This window comes from Chroicocephalus ridibundus, chromosome 4, assembly GCF_963924245.1.
Source record: "Chroicocephalus ridibundus chromosome 4, bChrRid1.1, whole genome shotgun sequence".
NCBI lineage: Eukaryota > Metazoa > Chordata > Aves > Charadriiformes > Laridae > Chroicocephalus > Chroicocephalus ridibundus.
The window spans coordinates 93,622,770-93,640,822 of record NC_086287.1 but is presented as its reverse complement, the minus strand read 5'-3'; the positions used below and the strand labels follow the sequence as shown (position 1 = coordinate 93,640,822).

At 59.2% G+C, this 18,053-nt stretch overlaps 3 protein-coding genes across 8 annotated transcripts in view; 1 reads left to right on the top strand and 2 right to left on the bottom strand.

Moving 5' to 3' along the window:
• On the top strand, positions 1-2,733 carry LOC134515637 (cytochrome b-245 light chain). Its single transcript, XM_063334825.1, has 6 exons — positions 1-162; positions 994-1,063; positions 1,289-1,363; positions 1,620-1,703; positions 1,789-1,870; positions 1,970-2,733. Exons 1-6 carry the CDS (start codon positions 105-107, stop codon positions 2,150-2,152), a joined length of 552 nt encoding a protein of 183 aa, XP_063190895.1. The 5' UTR covers positions 1-104; the 3' UTR covers positions 2,153-2,733.
• Positions 2,734-4,193: 1,460 nt separating this feature from the next.
• Positions 4,194-6,873, bottom strand: IL17C (interleukin 17C). Its single transcript, XM_063333187.1, has 3 exons — positions 6,472-6,873; positions 4,649-4,980; positions 4,194-4,443 (listed from the first exon to the last, which is right to left on the bottom strand). Exons 1-3 carry the CDS (start codon positions 6,871-6,873, stop codon positions 4,194-4,196), a joined length of 984 nt encoding a protein of 327 aa, XP_063189257.1.
• Positions 6,874-8,050: 1,177 nt separating this feature from the next.
• Positions 8,051-18,053, bottom strand: part of ZC3H18 (zinc finger CCCH-type containing 18) — a 50,641-nt gene continuing 40,638 nt past the window's right edge. For 4 of the 6 annotated variants that reach the window (XM_063334818.1, XM_063334820.1, XM_063334822.1 and 1 more), the window contains 6 exons: positions 17,572-17,724; positions 15,284-15,444; positions 14,495-14,691; positions 13,212-13,308; positions 11,020-11,116; positions 8,051-8,884 (listed from right to left, as the gene is read on the bottom strand). In XM_063334818.1, the coding sequence (XP_063190888.1) occupies positions 8,686-8,884; positions 11,020-11,116; positions 13,212-13,308; positions 14,495-14,691; positions 15,284-15,444; positions 17,572-17,724 (904 nt within the window). In that variant the 3' untranslated portion in view covers positions 8,051-8,685. The remainder of the gene's footprint in view (positions 8,885-11,019; positions 11,117-13,211; positions 13,309-14,494; positions 14,692-15,283; positions 15,445-17,571; positions 17,725-18,053) is intronic. The other 2 variants (XM_063334819.1, XM_063334821.1) reach the window with 1 other exon arrangement.

Below are 18,053 nucleotides of genomic sequence, written 5' to 3'. Positions count from 1 at the left end.
GGGGCGGTGCCTATGACGAAGAGGGCGTGGCCAGGCCCCCGTTACATCGTCGCGCCGCGTCCGCTTTCCGGGTCGGGACGAGCCGAACCGGGCCGGGACGAGCCATGGGGCAGATCGAGTGGGCCATGTGGGCTAACGAGCAGGCGCTGGCCGCCGGGCTCAGTGAGTGCGGGGACACAGGGTCCGGGCCGGGGGGGGGGAAGGAGGGGGTTGCAGGGTCCCGGGGGGGTGCAGGGGTTGGGGGGGGGGGGGGTGATGGGGACCTGGGTGCTGCAGAGGGTCCCGGGCGCCCCAGCCCTGCTCAGGGACAGCCCCCCCCCCCCTCCACCAGTGTCCCCCTGGGGACGTGGGTGTCCCCGCACCGGCCCGGTGCAGCTGGCGGCTGGAGGAAGTGAGCCCCGCTGGGCCGGCTCCCGGGGGGGGGTTTCGGGGGGATGGAGGGGGGCGGTGAGCCCCGGGGGGGCCATAGAGGCATGGTCCCGCTCAATGCGGGTGACAGCCCCGGTGTGTGGGGGGGGGGGGGGCCAGGCCGCGCCGTCCCGGGGGCGCTGGGGGCTTCCGGGATGGTGCAAACGGGAGGCGCCGGGGACGACCGGGAAGTCCCGTCCCCGCTGGGGATGCGCAGGGTTAGAGCCTCCTCTTCCTCCTCTTCTCTTCCTCCTCTCCTCAAGTTTTCTGCCCGCGCAGGGCAGCCAGAGGGGAGCAAAGTTCGTGGGTGGAGGTGGCATGTGGCCACGGGGCCAAAAAACCTCCCCCCGCCCCGAGCCCCCCATCCTGGAGCCCCCCAGTTCCCTTCCCTGAATCCAGAGGGTCCCACACACAGCATCTCCTCGGCATCCCCCATGTCGGGGTCGTAATCCGGGTCTGGGGGGGTGTGGTGGTGGTATCCCAGGTTTGGCGTTTGTAGCCCGGGTTTGGGGGGCTGTGTCCTGGCTCGGAGGGGGGGCCATGTCCCCAGGCAGGGACCCCACCAGCCCCGCTCTGTCCCCGCAGTCATGCTGACGGGCGGGATCGTGGCCGTGGCGGGGCAGTTCAAGGGCTGGTACTTCGCGGCGTACGCCATGTATCCTTGCGGAGAGGATGCCCGGGTCTGGTCTGCGGGGAAAACCCTCCATTCGGGTGGGAGGCATGGACTGGGGGGGGGAGACATCATCCTCCTCCCCACTCTGGGCCCAAAGCTCTCCTTCCCTGCCCCAAACAGCCTTTGTTTTTCGGGTGAGGGTCGTGCCTATGGACTAATCTTGGCCCCGAGCATCCCTTTCCTTGACTGCCCCCCCCCCCCCCGCAGCGTGGCAGGCGTCTTGGTCTGCCTGCTCGAGTACCCCAGGAGCAAGCGACAAAAGGGCTCCACCATGGAGAGGTGGTAAGTGATGTGTGTGTGTGTGTGTGTGTGTGTGTGTCCCCTCAGCCCTGGCACGGGGGGTCCTGGTACCCAGCCCCCCCTCACAGACACACAAGGACACGGCACTGGGGTCTGGAGCAGTGGGGTGGAAGCGGGGCTGGATCCCGTGTGTGGGTTCCCCATGCAGGGAGAGCGTGGGGATGGGGGTCCTCAGGGCTGGGTGCCCCCCCTTTGCGGGATGCAACCCCTCTGACCTCCCCCCGGTGTTGCTCTGCAGCGGCCAGAAGTACCTGACAGCAGTGGTGAAGGTGTTCGGGCCCCTCACAAGGAATTATTACATCCGAGCCATCCTGCACGCCGCGTAAGTGGGGTACGGGGTCGGGGCAGGGGTACAGCCCCCACCCCCCTGCCCCCAGCCCCTGCCGAACCCCCAATCTCTTGCACAGCCTGGCTGTCCCCGCCGGTTTCCTCCTCTCCACCATCCTGGGCACCGTCTGCCTGGGCATCGCGAGTGGCATCTACCTGCTGGTGAGCGCAGGGTGGCTTTGGGAGGGTTTCTGGGGGGGCTGGGGGTCCTGCTGGAGGAGGAACCCCCCCCAAACACTGACGGCCCCCGTGTCTTTGCAGGCGGCGGTGCGTGGGGAGGAGTGGAGACCCATCGAGCAGAAGCCCCGGGAGCGGCCGCACATGGGGGACACCATCAAGCAGCCGCCCAGCAACCCCCCGCCCCGGCCCCCCGCCGATGCCCGCAAGAAGCAGCCGGCGGAGGTGGGGGGGCAGGTGAACCCCATCCCCGTCGAGGCTGAGTAACGGCGGGGGGGGAGCCCTCCTGCCGCTGCCGCACCGCTTGTGCTCCTGCTTCCCAGCTGCACCCCAGCTCCTCAGGGGGAAAGCGGGGTGCCTGGCTCCAGGGGCTCCCCAAATCCCCAAGGATGCTCAGCTCCTCAGGGGTGTCCCCCAGCTCCTGGGGATCCCCATATCCCCGGGGATGCTCAGCTCCTTGAGGGGTCATCAGCTCCCAGAGGCTCTATAGCTCCTCTTGGATTCCCAAGGATGCTCAGCTCCCCGGGGGGGGGTGTCCCCAGCTCCTGGAGATCCCCAAATCCCTGAAGACTCCCAGCTCCCTGAGGGATCACAACTCCTGGGGATCCCTAAATTTCTGGGAGCGCTCAGCTGCCTGGGGAGGTCCCCAGCCCTCCAAGCAGTCCCTAATTCCTTAGGGGATCCCCCGGTCCCTGGGGACCCCCCAGCTTTCCAGGGAATCCCCAGCTCCCTGAGGAGTTCCTGGGCCCCACATCACCACGGAGTTGGGGGGGGGTCAGGCAGCTGTGCTCCCTGCACCGGCGCTCGCTGTTTTTTGTCACTTTTGCGGTTGCTGTTGCAATAAAAAGTGGGAAAAGTGCCGGCTCCCCCTGGCTCCTGTTCCCCTGGCGGGGGCTGCTGGGGCTGGGTTGGGTGGGATTTTAAGGACAAACAACCCGATTATGGGCAAACGCCGTGGAGCAGCTGAAGCTGGGGTGGGGGCAGGCGGAGTGTGGCCACTGCAGGGCCACGTCCCTCCTGCTGTGGAGGGGACCAGGAGATGTCCTCAGGGGACATGTGGCAGTGGGGGGGGCAGGCCCACGCTGTTGTCCCCTCCCGAAATCGTCCGTGGACCCAATGGTGGAGTGAAGCTGGGGGGTGGCATGTGGTCCCCAGGGTGGACCTGCACCGCAGCTGCCCCGTGTGTCCCAGGTGAACCCCCCCCAAAGCTGGTGTCACCCCTGGCAGGGTGGGGTGGGGACCCCAATGACGCATTTCCCTTCCCATTCGTGGGTGCGGGAGAGTATCTGGATGCCTGGGTGTGACATATGGGGACAAGGGACAACACCATGCGCTTGTGCGGTGGGGACAAATCCTTGTCCCCCTTGGGCAGCAGCAGCTGCCCCGGCCCCTCAGCTCTGCCCCCCCCGCCCCCCGGCATGAACCCTGGTCTGTGGCGGGGTGCGGCCGTCCCAGGGCACCCATGGGTGCCGCCAGGGCACATGTGGTGGCCCCAGCAGGTGGCGCTGGGCCCATGGGACGTGGGTGCCAGGGTTGGGGGGGGGCAGGGCCGTGGGAAAGGTGTGGGTGGAGGGGTGCTGTGGGTGCTGGGGCTGGTTCCCCCCCAGGGGCTGGGGGTGTGGGGCACATCCCTCCCCCCCCCCCCCCGCCCTTGCCCTGCCACCCTCCGCATTGCCTCCCAGTTCGTCCTGCCCTGCAGCACTGGGTGTACTGGTGCTTTGCCCACCGCGCCGGGGCTGAGAGATGCCCCACGGCTGAGCATCACCCCATGGATGTGCCTCCAACCCCCCCACGGCATCGCCCCCTGTGCCAGCATCCCCAACGCCCCGGCTGGGAACAGAGCAAGGACCATGTCTGGGGGTGGGTGGGGGGGTGGGTGGGGGGTGTCGGACTTTATTTGCAGGCTGCACGTTGCCAGCATTAAATAGCACATATAGAGGAGACAATAAATAGCTCTGCGGGGGGCGGGGGTGGGGGAATAAATAACCAGCGAGCCCCCGGGTAGCGCTCGCAGGGCCTTGGGCACCATGGGGGTGATGCTGGACGTGGAGTCACAGCCTTCGCAGGGAGGGTCAGCAATAAATAAGGGTTAAAAAAAAGTCCCCCTGCAGCAAGGCTCATAAATAAATCATAAATAACAAGGTGAAGGTTTTGGGGGCTGGAGGGAGACACCCGGCTGCGGGGAAGGAAGGGGGGAGCCAGGTGGGTGCTCTAAAACAAGCACGGGGTGGGGGGAGGTGGATGCAGTGACATGGTCACGCTACGGGGCTCCACAGGAGCTTGGGGGGGGGGGAGGCGTGGGGGGGGCTCAGCGCCCGGTGCGGGGCAGGACGCAGGTGCAGCCCACCGGCACCCTGATGTAGTCCACCTCGAAGGTGACGAGGCCAGGGCTGGCGGGACGTGGGCAGGGCTTGCGCCGCAGGACCATCATGGTCTGGTGGATGGCCACCGAGTTGAGCGATGTCGTCTCCCGCCCGGTCTTGACATCCACGCAGCCGCTGCACAGGCACTCGGCGAAGGCCAGCTTGCGCGGGTAGCGGTTCTCATCCTCATCGATGCTGTGGATGGTGGTGGGGGGGGGGACACGCACCGTCAGCGAGCCCCTTCCCCTGTGCCCCCCAAGTCGCCCCGTGCTGGTATCAACCCCTCTGGGCAGGCAACGGGGATGCCCCCGCAAGAAGAGGCAGGTGAGGGATGCTGGGGGAAACTGAGGCACAGCGTGGGGTGGGGTGGTCCCGGGTTGGGGGGAGGACGGACACTCACCGGTAGCGCCATGGGGAGATGGAGCGCTCGTTGGGTTCGCTGTGGAGGCCGGCGCGGAGCTGCAGCGCGGGGCAAGCACGCTCGCGGTGGCGTCGGCTTCGGCGATGGCCGGCGTTGGCCTCCTGCAAACGCTCCAACGGCGGCACCAGCTGCACCGGCACGTAGTGGTCCCAGCGCAGGCTGCGGCCCAGGAGGTGCACGGGGGCCTCGCCGTCCCGCAGCTCGCCCGCGCTGTAGCAGTGGACGTGGGGATGGTGCGGGGGGCTGCCGGGGCGGCGCAGGCTGCGGCACAGCGCCAGGGTGCCCAGCAGCGCCAGGGCACCGAGCCAGCCCTGCGGGAGAGCCCGGGTCAGAGGTGGAGGGCGGGGGGACACCCACCCAGTGCCCTCCTGGGGGACACAGCCCAGCAGGGACCCACCGCCCCCCCCCACCAAGGGTCACGTAGGGGTGAGCTCGCAGCCGTCCCCCCCCCACCCCGCCAACCCCGGGGGGCTTTGACATGCACCAGCACGTGTGTGCCCGCACCCTCACCCAAAAAACCCCCAGGAGCGTGCAGCCATGTGCAGGGTGCTCACGCGGGCGCCGGCACCCGGAGCACTCGCACACGTGTGTGCACACACGCACAGGGTACCAGCACGCCCGTGTCCACACACCCACCCCCTCAAGACGCAGCGTGTGTGGGTACACGTGTGCGTGCGCAGCGCCAGCACGCGCGCACACACACACACACAGAGACATAGACACACACACACAGCTATACAGCTGCAGAGCGCACCGGTACATACACACACACAGCACACCTGTGTGTACACACACACACACAGAGTGCCAGCACACGTGTAGCTATGCACAAACACACGCACACCCCCCCCAGTATCAGCACAGGCACCCCCCGAGCACCAGCACGGTGCACACACACGTAGAAATACCAGCACATGTGTGTAACACGCACGTTAGTGCCAGCGTGCAGGTACGCAGATGTACAAGCACATACACACACACGCGCGCGCCACACACTGCCCTTCCATGCACACACACACGTCTGTGTGTACACACACACAGAGACAGAGACACGGGATCTGCCTGTGTGCACCTACGCACCCACACAGCGGTACCAGCACATCCACGCACACGGATGTATGCGTGTGTGAGTACACACACACACACACACACACACAGAGATTACCAGCACACACGTCTGTGCCTGGACTGCGCTTCCACGCACCCACGGACGCACACCCCAGCCAGAAACACCCACACACACATCACCGGCGCGTGCGTGTGTGTGTGTACAGCCGTGCACGTGTGCACACACGACACCGGCCAGCCCTTACACGCGTAGAGCACTACGGTCCCGTTCCCTGCGTCGTTCCCCACCACCCCCCGGCGCCCTCCCAACCGGCACACGGCTGGAAAACCAGCAGCAAGCCCCTACCCGCAGGCTGTACAGGCACCCACATCACCCGCACCCGTGCTGCTACACACACACACACACACACACACACACACACACCCCCTCCGCCATGCACATCGCATGCAACCCCTATGTACATACGTGCACACAAACACCCCCACCCCGGCTCTCGCCCCATCCCGGCTCCCACCCCGCAATTCCACCCCTTCCCATTCCCCATTTACCATCAGGTCGAAGGTGCGGGGAGCACGGCCAAAATTTTGGGGGGGGAGGGGGTGTTTTGGGGAGGGGGGGGGGGGAGGGAGAAACACCCTTAGGAACTGCTGCCCCGGGGATGCGGGCGGCCGAGTGGCAACGCCGCCGCCGCCGCCGCCTTTATATAGGGCTCGGGCAGGTGATGTACACACACCTGGAAACTCCAGCTCCGGCTGCCTTCCTCCTCCCCGCGGGGCCCGTCGTATTTCCTTCTCAACCCAACCTCTTCCAGCCCGGAAATCGGTTCCCCGACACCTCCAAAATTGTATTTGCGGAGGTCGAGGTTGGGGGGGGGGTGTGTGTGTGGGGTGGGGGAGCTGATGAGGACGGAGACGCACAGATTTGTAGGGAAGGTGGGCGTCCCCCTCCCGCTCCAGTTTGGTTGCCCTGACGCCGTGGTGATGGGCACAGAGCATCGTGGGGCTACGTGGTCCAGGTCGCCGGAGGGCTGGGGGACGGGTATCCAGGGCATTCCGTGCCCGCCGATGGCGGGCACGGGATGCCCTGGATACCCGTCCCCCCGCCCTCCGGCGATCCATGGGGACGGGATCTCCATGCCCCAGGCCCTGGCCCCGTTGCGCAAGCCCCACGGTGATATCACCGTCACGTTCCTGGGGCTGCCGGAGCAGAAATCCCAAATTGGGCAACCCTGGAAAGGGCCAGAGGGCTGTGTCCATCCCCCCCACCCCCCACCTCTCCCTTACTCTCATGGTCCATCACCAAGGGATGTCCTGGCGGCGTGGGATGCTCAAAGCCAGGATGATGGCGCTGAGCAGAGAGGGGAGGATGCGGCGGGACCAGAGGAGCTGGTTCAGGGATGAGTAGATGTTTGGGGTTTTTTTTCCCCCCTCTTCTTTATTTCATATTCCACATGCGGATACAGAGCCCCCGCATCCCGCCCACCCCCCCTTGCACCCCATCCCGCTACAGAGCCAGGCTTGGGCTCGCCTGGACCACAGCACCCCGTCGCGCTGCACCACGGGCTCAGCACCTTTGATGTGCAGAGAAGGGGAAGGATTTGGGCTCGGGCTCTGTCCCCATAGCAGCCCAGTGGCCCCAGTATAGCAGGAAATACAGTACTGGTTGCGGGGGGGACGATACACATGTGGGAAAACAGTTTTGCGCAGCCACAGGACCACGTTTTCATCTTTTACCGGAGAGACGGGGCTTGTACCCGTTTTGGCGGTGACTTCACAGGGTGCCACACAGCCCAGGAAGGCAGGGACAAGGCAGAGCCTCCCGCTGGAGACAGGAGCAGGGACCCCAAACGTCCTCCCCCGAAGGTCTGGATGAGCAAAGGCAGCCCCAGATCACACCAGGTGGAGCCAGCTACGGCAGGACCCCCGCTAACGTTTAACACCAGTGGGACACTGGTTTCATACTGGGTGGAAGGAGCAGGGCAGGGCTGCAGGCTCACAGCAGTGGGGGCCCACGGTGGGGGGGGGGGGCCTCAGGGGCACCCCCGGTGAGGGGATGCGGTGCTCCCCCCCAAGAGACAGAGCAGCTCCTCCAGCTCCCAGTGGCCGGAGCAGAGTCCATGTGGGCACGGGGGCAGCCGTAGCGCAGGCAAAATAAACTACACACCCCGGAGATGGGGGGGGACAGGCCCCCGCCCACAAGGCAAGGGAGAGGGGAGGCAGAGAAGAGTTGAGAAAGGAAGAACTGGTTATCAAAATACTTTATTTCAGGGAGTTCCCTCAAAAAAAAAAAAAAAAAAAGGAGAAAAAAAAAAAAAAAGGAAAAAGGACCCTCCTTGTTAGACAGACGTCCCCACGACACCTTCAGGGCTCCTTTTAAATCAACCAAAACAATCCGCTGCTTAAAATAAAAGACAGGTCATTTTCCCAATCAGACTCGAGTCAAGAATATATATATATTTTTGTTCCTGGGGTGGGAGGGCGGGGGGGAGAAGGTGATGTTGCCAGTAGTTCACAGCAGTTTTCGGCTCTCTCGTTACACAGTATATAGAACTGCATTGCTGAAGACACTCGACACACAGCAGGGCTAACTAGGAGAATACAACTCAAGGCTAGCAAAGAGGAGAGGGCAGAGAGAAAGAGAGGAACAGTGAGAGCATCCGACGGGGCTGGAGTCCTCTGTGCATAATTTACATGGAACCGGCGCCGGCAGAGCCAGGGGGGAGCTGGCCCCGCTCGCCCTTCGGGAGCCGGAGCGAGTCATGGCGGGCGTCTCAGCTGACAAAACTTCAGTTAATTTTTTTTTTTTTGTGTGGTTTTTTTTTTTAAAAAGAATCGCAGCCAAAATAAGACAGAACTGCAAAATCCCAAAGTGGCCGCTTTTACACTATTTATAAAAACATGAACAGTCACTAAGGGGGAGGGCAGAGCGTCGCTCCGCGCACGACCCACTATACTTTGCCCGGGATTTTGGCCCGCTTGCGAGCGATGGCATCTTCCACCGCCTTGAGCTGCTTCAGGAGCTCCTCCCGTCGCGACAGGGTGCTGGACTTGCCCGCTTTGGCGCCCGTGGGGCCTGGCTCGGATGCTTTGCCCGGTACGCTCGTGACTTTGCTGGAGCTCTTGGACTGAGGCGAGAGCTGGCGTTTCCTGGAAGGGGGAGAGAGGAGAGGGTGAGGAGGGGGTGGTGAGAGGGCGCTCGCCGGCAGCACGCCGCGCTGGAAACAAAACCCTTCGGCATCTGCTCCGGCAGAAAGCATCACTCTAAGTGCTGGTGGAAGAAAACAGGTTCAAGATGCGAGGCCTGGGGTCGGTAAACTGGCTGAAACAGTAAAAGATCAGCTGCTCTGGGGGGGATCCCAAAATGTAAACTTGGCCCCACGGCCACCACGACAGTAACCCCCAAGGGCCGCGTCGGCTGTTGTCAGCAGTTTGCTGGGGGATGCACGTGTGCAAGGGAGCTCACCGTCACAGAAGCAAAGAGGGGAGAGCATCACGGGTAAGAGCGCAGCAGCCCTGGAGAACCTCCATGGTCTCAAAAATCCTGACAGCCCCTGCCCCGCGATGCTGCTGGGTCGTGTGGTGCGGAACCGGCAGTTGTGGGGAGCTCACAAACCCCGGCGCGGCACTCCAGTTCTGCTCCCATGCTCTGCTGCAGTCCGAAGCCATTGCTGCACGAGCAAAGCAAAGCTGGGGGAACATTCCCTCCCTGGCCGGCCCCGCACGGAGAGGACAGGAGCCATTGGTCCCTGTCGCTGGCAGCGGTGGCTTTTCCTGGATCAGGCTGTGAGCGGGGCTGGGGGCAAGCAGCCTGTGGCTCTTCCCACCACAGGCCACCACTTCCCTTTACAGTGGGACAAGGATGAGAGGGCCGGGAAGCAGAACGGCATCACGAGCCTGCTGGGGTTTTGCAGTGCTGCTGGCTCGGTAACACACCAAAGGCACAGTCCGAGCCACAGCCGGGCTAATGACTGGCTCCACGCAGGAAAGCCTGTGCCACTGCTGCTGGCAGATGTCAGCAGTGGGAGTCACCGTCTCCTCTGCTAATGCCACCTGCACCCTCGGTGGGCCTCTTCAAGCACGACCCAACCAGCCTCAAGAAGTTCAAAACAGGAACAGACCTACCGTTCGACTGCCCCAGAGAAACCCAACGTGTCCTTAACCACCCCCGTGCCTGGGCACCGGGCACGCCGAACCCACCAGGCGACACTGCCAAACCAAACAGTAGCAGGCAGAAGAGGGTCAAGAACCCAGCACACGGCCAACACCACCTGCCTGGAAAGGCTGAGGTTCCTCTTCGCTGCCAGAAAACAGGACCTCAGGGCCTGAAGGAGGACAGGGCTGTGGCAGCCAAGGCTAGGTTTTGGTTTGGGATGGCTCTGACGCACAGAAATTGAGGCTCGCTCGTGCCCCAGGCTGGGGAGAAGGGATGACACGAGTCCTGCTGGCCAAGGAACACAGGGGTGCGGGACAGGGCTGCGTCTGTTTGCTCACAGAGATCCTCGGAGAGATGATACTAGAGAAATGCAAAGCAGCGCCGGCTGGCTAGGGGCAAGGAGGACCGAGGAAGCTTTAGGTGTGCCACAGGAGGTGCTCCGCAACCCTTTAGCCAAAGGGCTTTGAGTGGAGCACAGCCCAAGGCCCCTGGAGCCACACATCCAGTTCTGCAAAGGGGTATTCCCAGTACAGAAGCGGGTGCAGGCTGCCAAGAAATCGGACGTGAGCTGGTCACCTGTCACCAGAGGGGATGGAAAGGCATAAAGCCAGGGCTGGTCATCATTCAGCGTCACGCAGGGGCCACATTTTAACAACTCACAGCAGCAAAGTGAGCAGTTGAGAGTATGCCAGGCTAAGAGAGAAAGGGAATCGGGCACTCGAGCCAGGTGCCACAAGGAGCTCGGCAGCGGGGTGAAGGGGTTGTACTTCCTTTCTCATTAGCACTACGCAGCACCAGCGAGAGGCAGAGGCATTGGCACGACTGAGCTTGCACCTAACCCACTTGGCTCCTCTTGCTGGGACTGACCTCAAGAAAACCCCCAGGCTCCTGCTCGTTTCTGAGCTGGAACAGCTTAGCCAGTGGCTTCCACGTGAACCCCCGAGCGCCTCTGGCTCCTGCCCAGGGAGCTCCGCATCCTTCCTCTCGCTGTGCCTCCATGACAACTGGAAACTAGGGCCAGAGAGCCTCAGGGCTGTCCCGAGAGGAGGGTCTGAACCACTGGAGAAGCAGAAAAGCGTGAGCTCCAGCCTGGCCCACAAGAGACCCAGGAGAACAAGTGGGTACTGACCTGTCCGTCTGCGCAGGAGAAGGTTTCGGGTTCTGGCCCCTCTGTCGCTCTTGCTTGGGTGAAGAGAGTCTCCCAGTTGCCTTCCTGTCACGAGAGCCTATCGGGAGAATAAAAGGTGAGACGTTCTCACTCATCACCACGGCAGGGGTTGCAACCCTGCCTACTGCACCATCTCAGCAGCGTAAGGATGCTACCTTCAGACCGACCACATCTTGCCAGCAAAAAGCCAAGTCCAACAGCAGCCATAAAAGGAACCTACTGTTGTGCACCCCCCGTCTTCAGGGGGAGCAGAAAAGCTAGTCAAGACTGTGCCCCATGGTCAGCTGTACAGAACATCACCTGCGGGGAGCTGCACCGGTGTCCCTCCAGCTGCTGGAACAAGGCTCCTCCACCGCACTTTTAGGCCATGCTTTGCTTGCAAACCTGAGGGGCAGGGCCAGCCCTCGCAGACCGAGTCAGTGCTCCATTATCCCCTGGCAGTTCACCCGGTTTGTGCGCAACAGGCACAGCGGCACCAGAGCTGGCTCCACGCTGGCCAGGTAACAGGGTGTACTGGCTTAAAGAGTGCTGGGCGAGTGCAGCTCTGCCGCTTTCGGAGCCAGCTGGGGCCAATCCACGGGCAGCATCACCTCCGTGTTTGTTCAGCACGAACTGAACCGTCATGCCCTGCCCAAACAGAGCCGCCGTGGGGACTTGCTGGTGGTGGGAAGCCCGCCGGGGTCCTGCAGCTGCGTTATCCGGCTTTGCTGCAGTGGGTTTCCCAACCACTGCTATCCCAGTGCGCGGAGAAGCAATTATAGCTGCGGATCTGATCACAGCAAGTTACAGAACAGGGAAGCAAGACTCGGGGCGCAAACACTGACCAGCTTTGCACTGCGACACTACAACGCAGGCCGTACGCTGGGGGGTGCTTCTTGCTCAGTCCCAATTCATCAAGGGTACACTTGCCGCTGGGAGGTGAGGCTGAGTTGCCTTAAGGGCTTGTGTCCCATTCGCTACTGCTTAAAAATGCTTTATGATGTACAGACAACAAATAAAGTATATAATTACATCTACATCTACGCAGCTATCAAACCAGCACGGTTTGCTAGGTCGGCCCATTCATTTATCTGCAGCTCAGCAGTCGCTGTGAACTAGATCCTAGTGAACTTCAACCTCACCCAGTCCCTTCCATGCTGCCTTTGCAGGAGTCGAATGCAACCAGGCTATTAGCACAGAAATTTTTTCTGGCTGGCACCCAGAGTCAACAAGATACACCTACAGCCGAGACAACAGGGAAAACAACATCACGTGTCAATGCTGGCTTGTACGTCAAAACCAGGCACCCCTGGCCGACGACTCCCCCCTACTTTGTTTTTTCAGCAGCGGCAGCAAGGGCCGGAGCGTGGCATTTAGGTCCCTCTCAATGCAGCGTGCTAGCTGGGTTTTCTGAGGAGCTCATACCGCTGGCTGAGGATTCAGACAGGAGAACACTTGGAAAGCCTGTGTCTTTCTAAACATACGGGGCAGATCAGATTGTGTCACATGCAAGTGGGGAAATCGTCTCATTCATAGGACAGGTGATGTAGCCAACTATTGCATCCATCCTGGAGTCTTGGCAGCCCCTGCTCCCTTTCTAAGCACTGCCACAAGCCTTTCTATCAGGAGGACTGAGATCCATTGCGATGCACAGAAATATAAGGCAGAGGAGACCCTGGGATACAGTAAAGGAAAACCCTATGACTTCCACAGCCACATCCAGTGACATTACTGGAGTACAGGAGGCTGCTACGGGATGGATGTGTACCTAGAGCGGAGATGAGGACGCTGTGTCTTCAAAGCGAGGGCTTTTTTTTTTTTTTGCAGTGGACTTAGACATAGTGGAGCCAAAGTACTCGCAACATGCACCACAAGACAGCAAGGCAAGGCCGGGTTTGGCCTGCCCAGGGCTGATCTCACCTCGCTTACTTCACAAACCGGAGCGTCTCACCTCCACCGTGTTTTTGCAGCAGGACGGCTAATACGCCCGCGTTATCTGGTGGCAATCGCGCATGCTGAGGTTTTGGAAGGACACATGCCTGCAATTAACCTATCCAGCGAGTGGACTCTTGCAGCTGAGACTTTCGCGGGACGTTTTTCGCTGGAGCACTGCCTCAAGCGGCAGACCAGGAACCCAGCCAGGCCAGGAGTCCCCGGGATGGCTGATGTCTCACCTCTGTCAGGTGACAGGTTCGCCCGTTTGGCTGGAGGAGAGGTCGGCCTGTCTTTGTCTGCTGGCTCGTATCTCTTCCTACTTCCTTTGTCAGCTGCCTAAAATGGAATTAAAACAGACAACGGAGCTGAGCAGCCATTTCCCCTCTGGGGAGGGAAGGAGGCAGAGATATTTCCTGTGACGGGTGCCCGTGATGCGCTGGCTCACTTATACAAATGCAACTCCTATTAAACTCTTTGTGCATACCAGTCCCAACCATCACCGGCACCATGTAATTCCCCTACCACCACACGCAAACAGCAACATCCTCTGCCACCGGGGCTAACGCTGCAACCGTGTTTCACGGCTTGTTTTCATAATTGCTAAGGACAGGAAAACAGCAGCATTTTGTAGGAGTTTTTTTTTCCAGCAGCACCAAGGATAGCAAACGTCAAGGAGGAATGTGGAGCCGTGCCTTCTTCCAGGGTCCGACCGTGCCAGCCGGTAGTTATGTGTAATTGCACGCTCACACAGAGCATGCTTCACAGACTCGATAAAGGCGCTTCACGTCATAGCACAGGGAAGTAGAGAAAACTGTGGCCTCAGACTGCAATGGGGAATTCGGACTGTCAGAAAAAAAAAAAACCATTAACGCTTCAAAAACAGGAACCTACACACGTGACTGGGGCCAACACCCTGCTCTGGCACAAAAGCCCATGTGGCTGAACTCTCCCACATGATCTGGATTGCAATCTCAGCCGAAGGCACCGAACTGGGGCATCAGGCTCAGCCGTCAAGTGGAAAGAGCCAGGCTCCCCACGGCTGGTGGCAGGCACCCTGGAGAGGCGAGGCAATCGCCACTTTTACCTCCTGACTCAGTGAATGACTCGTCAGCAGTTCGCTCCGGAGCGGGCAGTGGGAGGAGAGCTTGCTCGGAAGCGTGCGGGGAGCATGCTTTCAGTGGGCAAGGCCCCAGCGCATGTGGGACTGCGCCGCACACGCCTTCGCCTCGGTGCTCCGGCTGCAGCCTTCGAGAAAGCTGGGAAGAGCCCTTGAAGCTGCAGCAGGAATGTGCCCCAGGGGAGCCGCCAACACAGTCCCAAACTCGAGCCACCACAGGGTGTGTGCTGCCAGACTGGTTCTGTCCGCCGCCCTTCAATCCCAGCGGCAGACCTACCTGGCTGAGCTCATCCCGCCAGCCCGGAGCCTGGAGCTCCCCTTCCGCCAGCCCGGAGCCCCAGTATCCATCCCATCCGCTTCTACGGACCCCCCTGCGGAGGGAATCGCACCCACTCCACCTCTCACCTTGTTCAAGAGCGTCAGTTTGATCTCTTTGTGAGCGCTGAAGCCCCCTTGCTGGGACTGGGGGGCTGACGGCTGCTGGGTCTGGAGGACCTGCTGCGATTTGCTCCCCTGGGTGGGCTTGGCAGATTTCAGGAGCTGAGCGGGCACATCCCGTTTCCGCTTCTCCTCTTTAGTGCTATCTTCTTTTTTTGACTTTCCTGTTGAAACCAGAGAGCAGATGCAGTGACTTGCGATCAATTCCTTTTGCCTGTCTGGCCTTTGGAAGGCAGGGCAAGAGGATGCTGCTCCAGGGACCGAAAAAGCCCACATCAGTTCGCATAGCATGTGTCCCCAAGGTTAAAAGATTCAGGAAACCAGAATTTCTGCAGAGAGAACGCTTAACATGAACAAAAAGCTCTTGCCACCAACTCTGCTACCATCTAAAAAGAACAGAGGAAGAGCAACGTGATACTGGAGTCGTCCAGAAGATTCAGCATCACCTTACAAGGGTGAAAGAGAACAAGGCAAGAGAGGGAATATCAGGCAGAACTCCCATGCAGGAAAAGGCATCTTTACAGCCAAAGACACATGGATGGAAGGAGTGAATATGTTTCCTCCGCTGCCTTCCTTCTCCACAGTCTCACCCACTCACCCTCTGCACTCCCCTGGTCTACACCAGCCACAAGTGTCTGCCTCTGGCTCAACAATTTTCCTGGAGCCCACAGTATCACCAAGCAAGCTGTATTCGGATCTCTGCTCCCCCCTTCTTTTTCCAGGACCCTTTGAAGAAGAAAATATCAAACCAAGTACCTCTACCTTTCTTCTGCTGCGCTGGGGTCGGGGATCGGGAGCTGGCTGAAGAAACAGGACTGGCCAAGTCTGCGTACATGTCTTCGGAGTCGGCGCTGCGTACAGAGCTGCTGCTAGAGGAGGCACTAGAGACAGAAGAAACGCTGCTCACGCTCAGGGACCTGGAAAGAGCCAACAGCCCGTTACAGTCACGAATGCAACAAGAACCAGGCAGCGATGAGACAAACAGCTTTGTTTTGATTCCCCTGAGCGGCTGGATGTCAGAAAGCTGCTAAGGCTGGTAATAACCAGGAAGAGATAAAGGCTGTGTCTCCTGGGGTGCGGATGATACAAAAAAATCCCAAACATGTTAGATGCAAGTCTAGAAAGTACTGTTTATCTATAAACAGGATTAAGACAACATGTAAACAGGTCACTGCTTCCCCAGGTAAACAAAAAGTGAAAGCAGGGTGTGCGCTATCACATACAGGTCAGTGTTATGGCTCAGGTCAAGGGTTCCCTGGCAATGTTTTTGTTGTTTGGCACGCTTTTATTCATGGAGGCTTTAAAATCCCTGGAGTCCTACAGCCCACAGCTCCTGCCCAGCTCCCCAGGGTACAGGAGAGCCCAGCTGCCTGTTTTGAGGATGCACGTACTGTCACGACTGATAATGACAGGGAAGACGGCTATAAGATGGCTATCTTCTAATAGTGCTTATAAGATGGCTATCTCCTAATGGATTCTCAACATTAAAAATGTCAGGCAATCATTATATTAACTTAAGGCAGACTTTCTACTTAGAAATGTGTATCAGACAAAAATACAGGGCTATGTACCAGACTTCCCTTCAGGGGCACGCCAGCACCGCAGCTTCGCTATACTGAAGCGGCTCCAAAAATCCCAGCTAGCTGGGAGCCAGCTGGCAGCACAGCCACCGCCACGCGGGACCAGGCGTACGCTAACTCCATTGAATGTTCAGGCAGCCTCTCCAGCAGGTTCTGCAGGCCACACCGACGTCTCCAGCAAATGCCCTGCCAGCACGGTCCAAGCTCACTCGCTGGAAGCTGCCTTGCGCACGACTCAATGGGCTGCGGCAGCGTCAGCACAGACCAGCCCTGGAACAGGCTGCTAAGTCTCTACCCGCTGGCATCCCGACAGAGATGAGTTTTAAGAAGTCGCGTGGATTGTTGCAACGGTGACCTGATGAGCCAGGAACCCCTTCTCCAGGAAAGTTCCCGCCTACAAGGTTGTGACAGCAGGTCTGGTTTGGGCGCATCCTATATTTCCTATGTTCTCCCCTTTCCCACTCAGCTGTAAAAGCAGCAAGCACGGCCCCAGTGCCACACAAGCAACACCCACGTTGAGTTTTTCCCATCTTTTCCTCTCAAGCCCCATACAGCAGGGCAGCGAAGAGCCAGCGCGCCCGAGCGCTCCCTGAACCTCTTGCATCACCCCTGCCTGATCTGATGAATGCGACAAGCATGTAGTAAACAAGTTTGTATTTCCGTAAAATAATGCGGATGTTGAACCTTGGAGTTTCACAGAGTTCAGATATGTGAATTACCGCTGGTCAGAGCCAAAGTCCTACTTAATCCACTAGTTTTACACTATCAGTCTACTTTAAATCTGTATCACAGGGAAGCGTCGCGTTTCAAGGCTGCCTGTGAGGTTCCAGGGATTCCTGAGAGCAGACAGACGCAAAAAAACCCGAGTGAAGGACATGAAAGAGGTTTATTTCGTGGCTCTTTACTGGAGGGAGTTAGCTGTTTATAAAACCCACAGACATGTAACTCTTCACTTGGGGCTAAACACAAAGAGAACTGGCCACGCAACTTTACCAGCAAAGTAAAAATATCATTAGCTGGGCCTTTTAGGTATTTTCTGACCTACCTCTCCTGACAGACAAGCATCTTCCCTAAGGACGTTCAGAAGCCAGAGGTAATAAAGGTTTAGAAGAGCAAAGCTCTGTAGCCCGAAACTGTTAACTTGTAAATAAATTAGGATGTGGGATCACCCTGGCCATACGGAGATGTTTTGGTCATAATTTAGGTTAAAATGGGCAATTTGGCACACATGACAGATTATTTCCATGAATGAGCCACAAGGACGCTACCGACGCTGTACCACTGTCACGATTCAGGACTCAGGATTCGCAACAGCACACAAAGAAATAATCTTGTTTTGTGTCTCAGTTACCTATAGCTTCTGATACTTGAAGCTAGAGAGAGCTTTCACTGCAAGAAACCACAACAGTTAAGAATAGTTATAATCTCCTACTTCAACCAAGATTATGAAGGTTGAGGCTGTACCTGGATTTCCTGGACCCAGACGGGGAGTGGGAGACTGAGGCAGACGATGATCTGGAATGAGATCTGGAGAGAGACCGAGACAAGGACCTAGATCGGGAACTGGAACCACTGTAGCTGCTGGCACTGCCACTGATGCTGCCGCTGATAGTCCGCCTGCAAGACAGCAAACGACATCCTCACCTCGCTGCGCTCTGCCGTGAAACGGGCTTAGAAGAAACTGCTTAGGGACAGTTTGAGCATGATGCCGTTCTCCTGTATTGGATACAAGACTGATGCTTTGCAAATGTAATTGTTTCAGATGTTCTTCTCAACCTTGCGTTCCCAGTCCTGAGGAAGCATCTGTTCTGAACAGCAGACGGTTTATGCAAGACTGAGCAATGCTAATGAAAGCCAGGCAAAGAATGAGCTAAAGCACCTTAATCCTGTACTGATACCAGGAGCAAATGCTTCCTACAAAGAAAAATTGCTAACTGCGTAACACA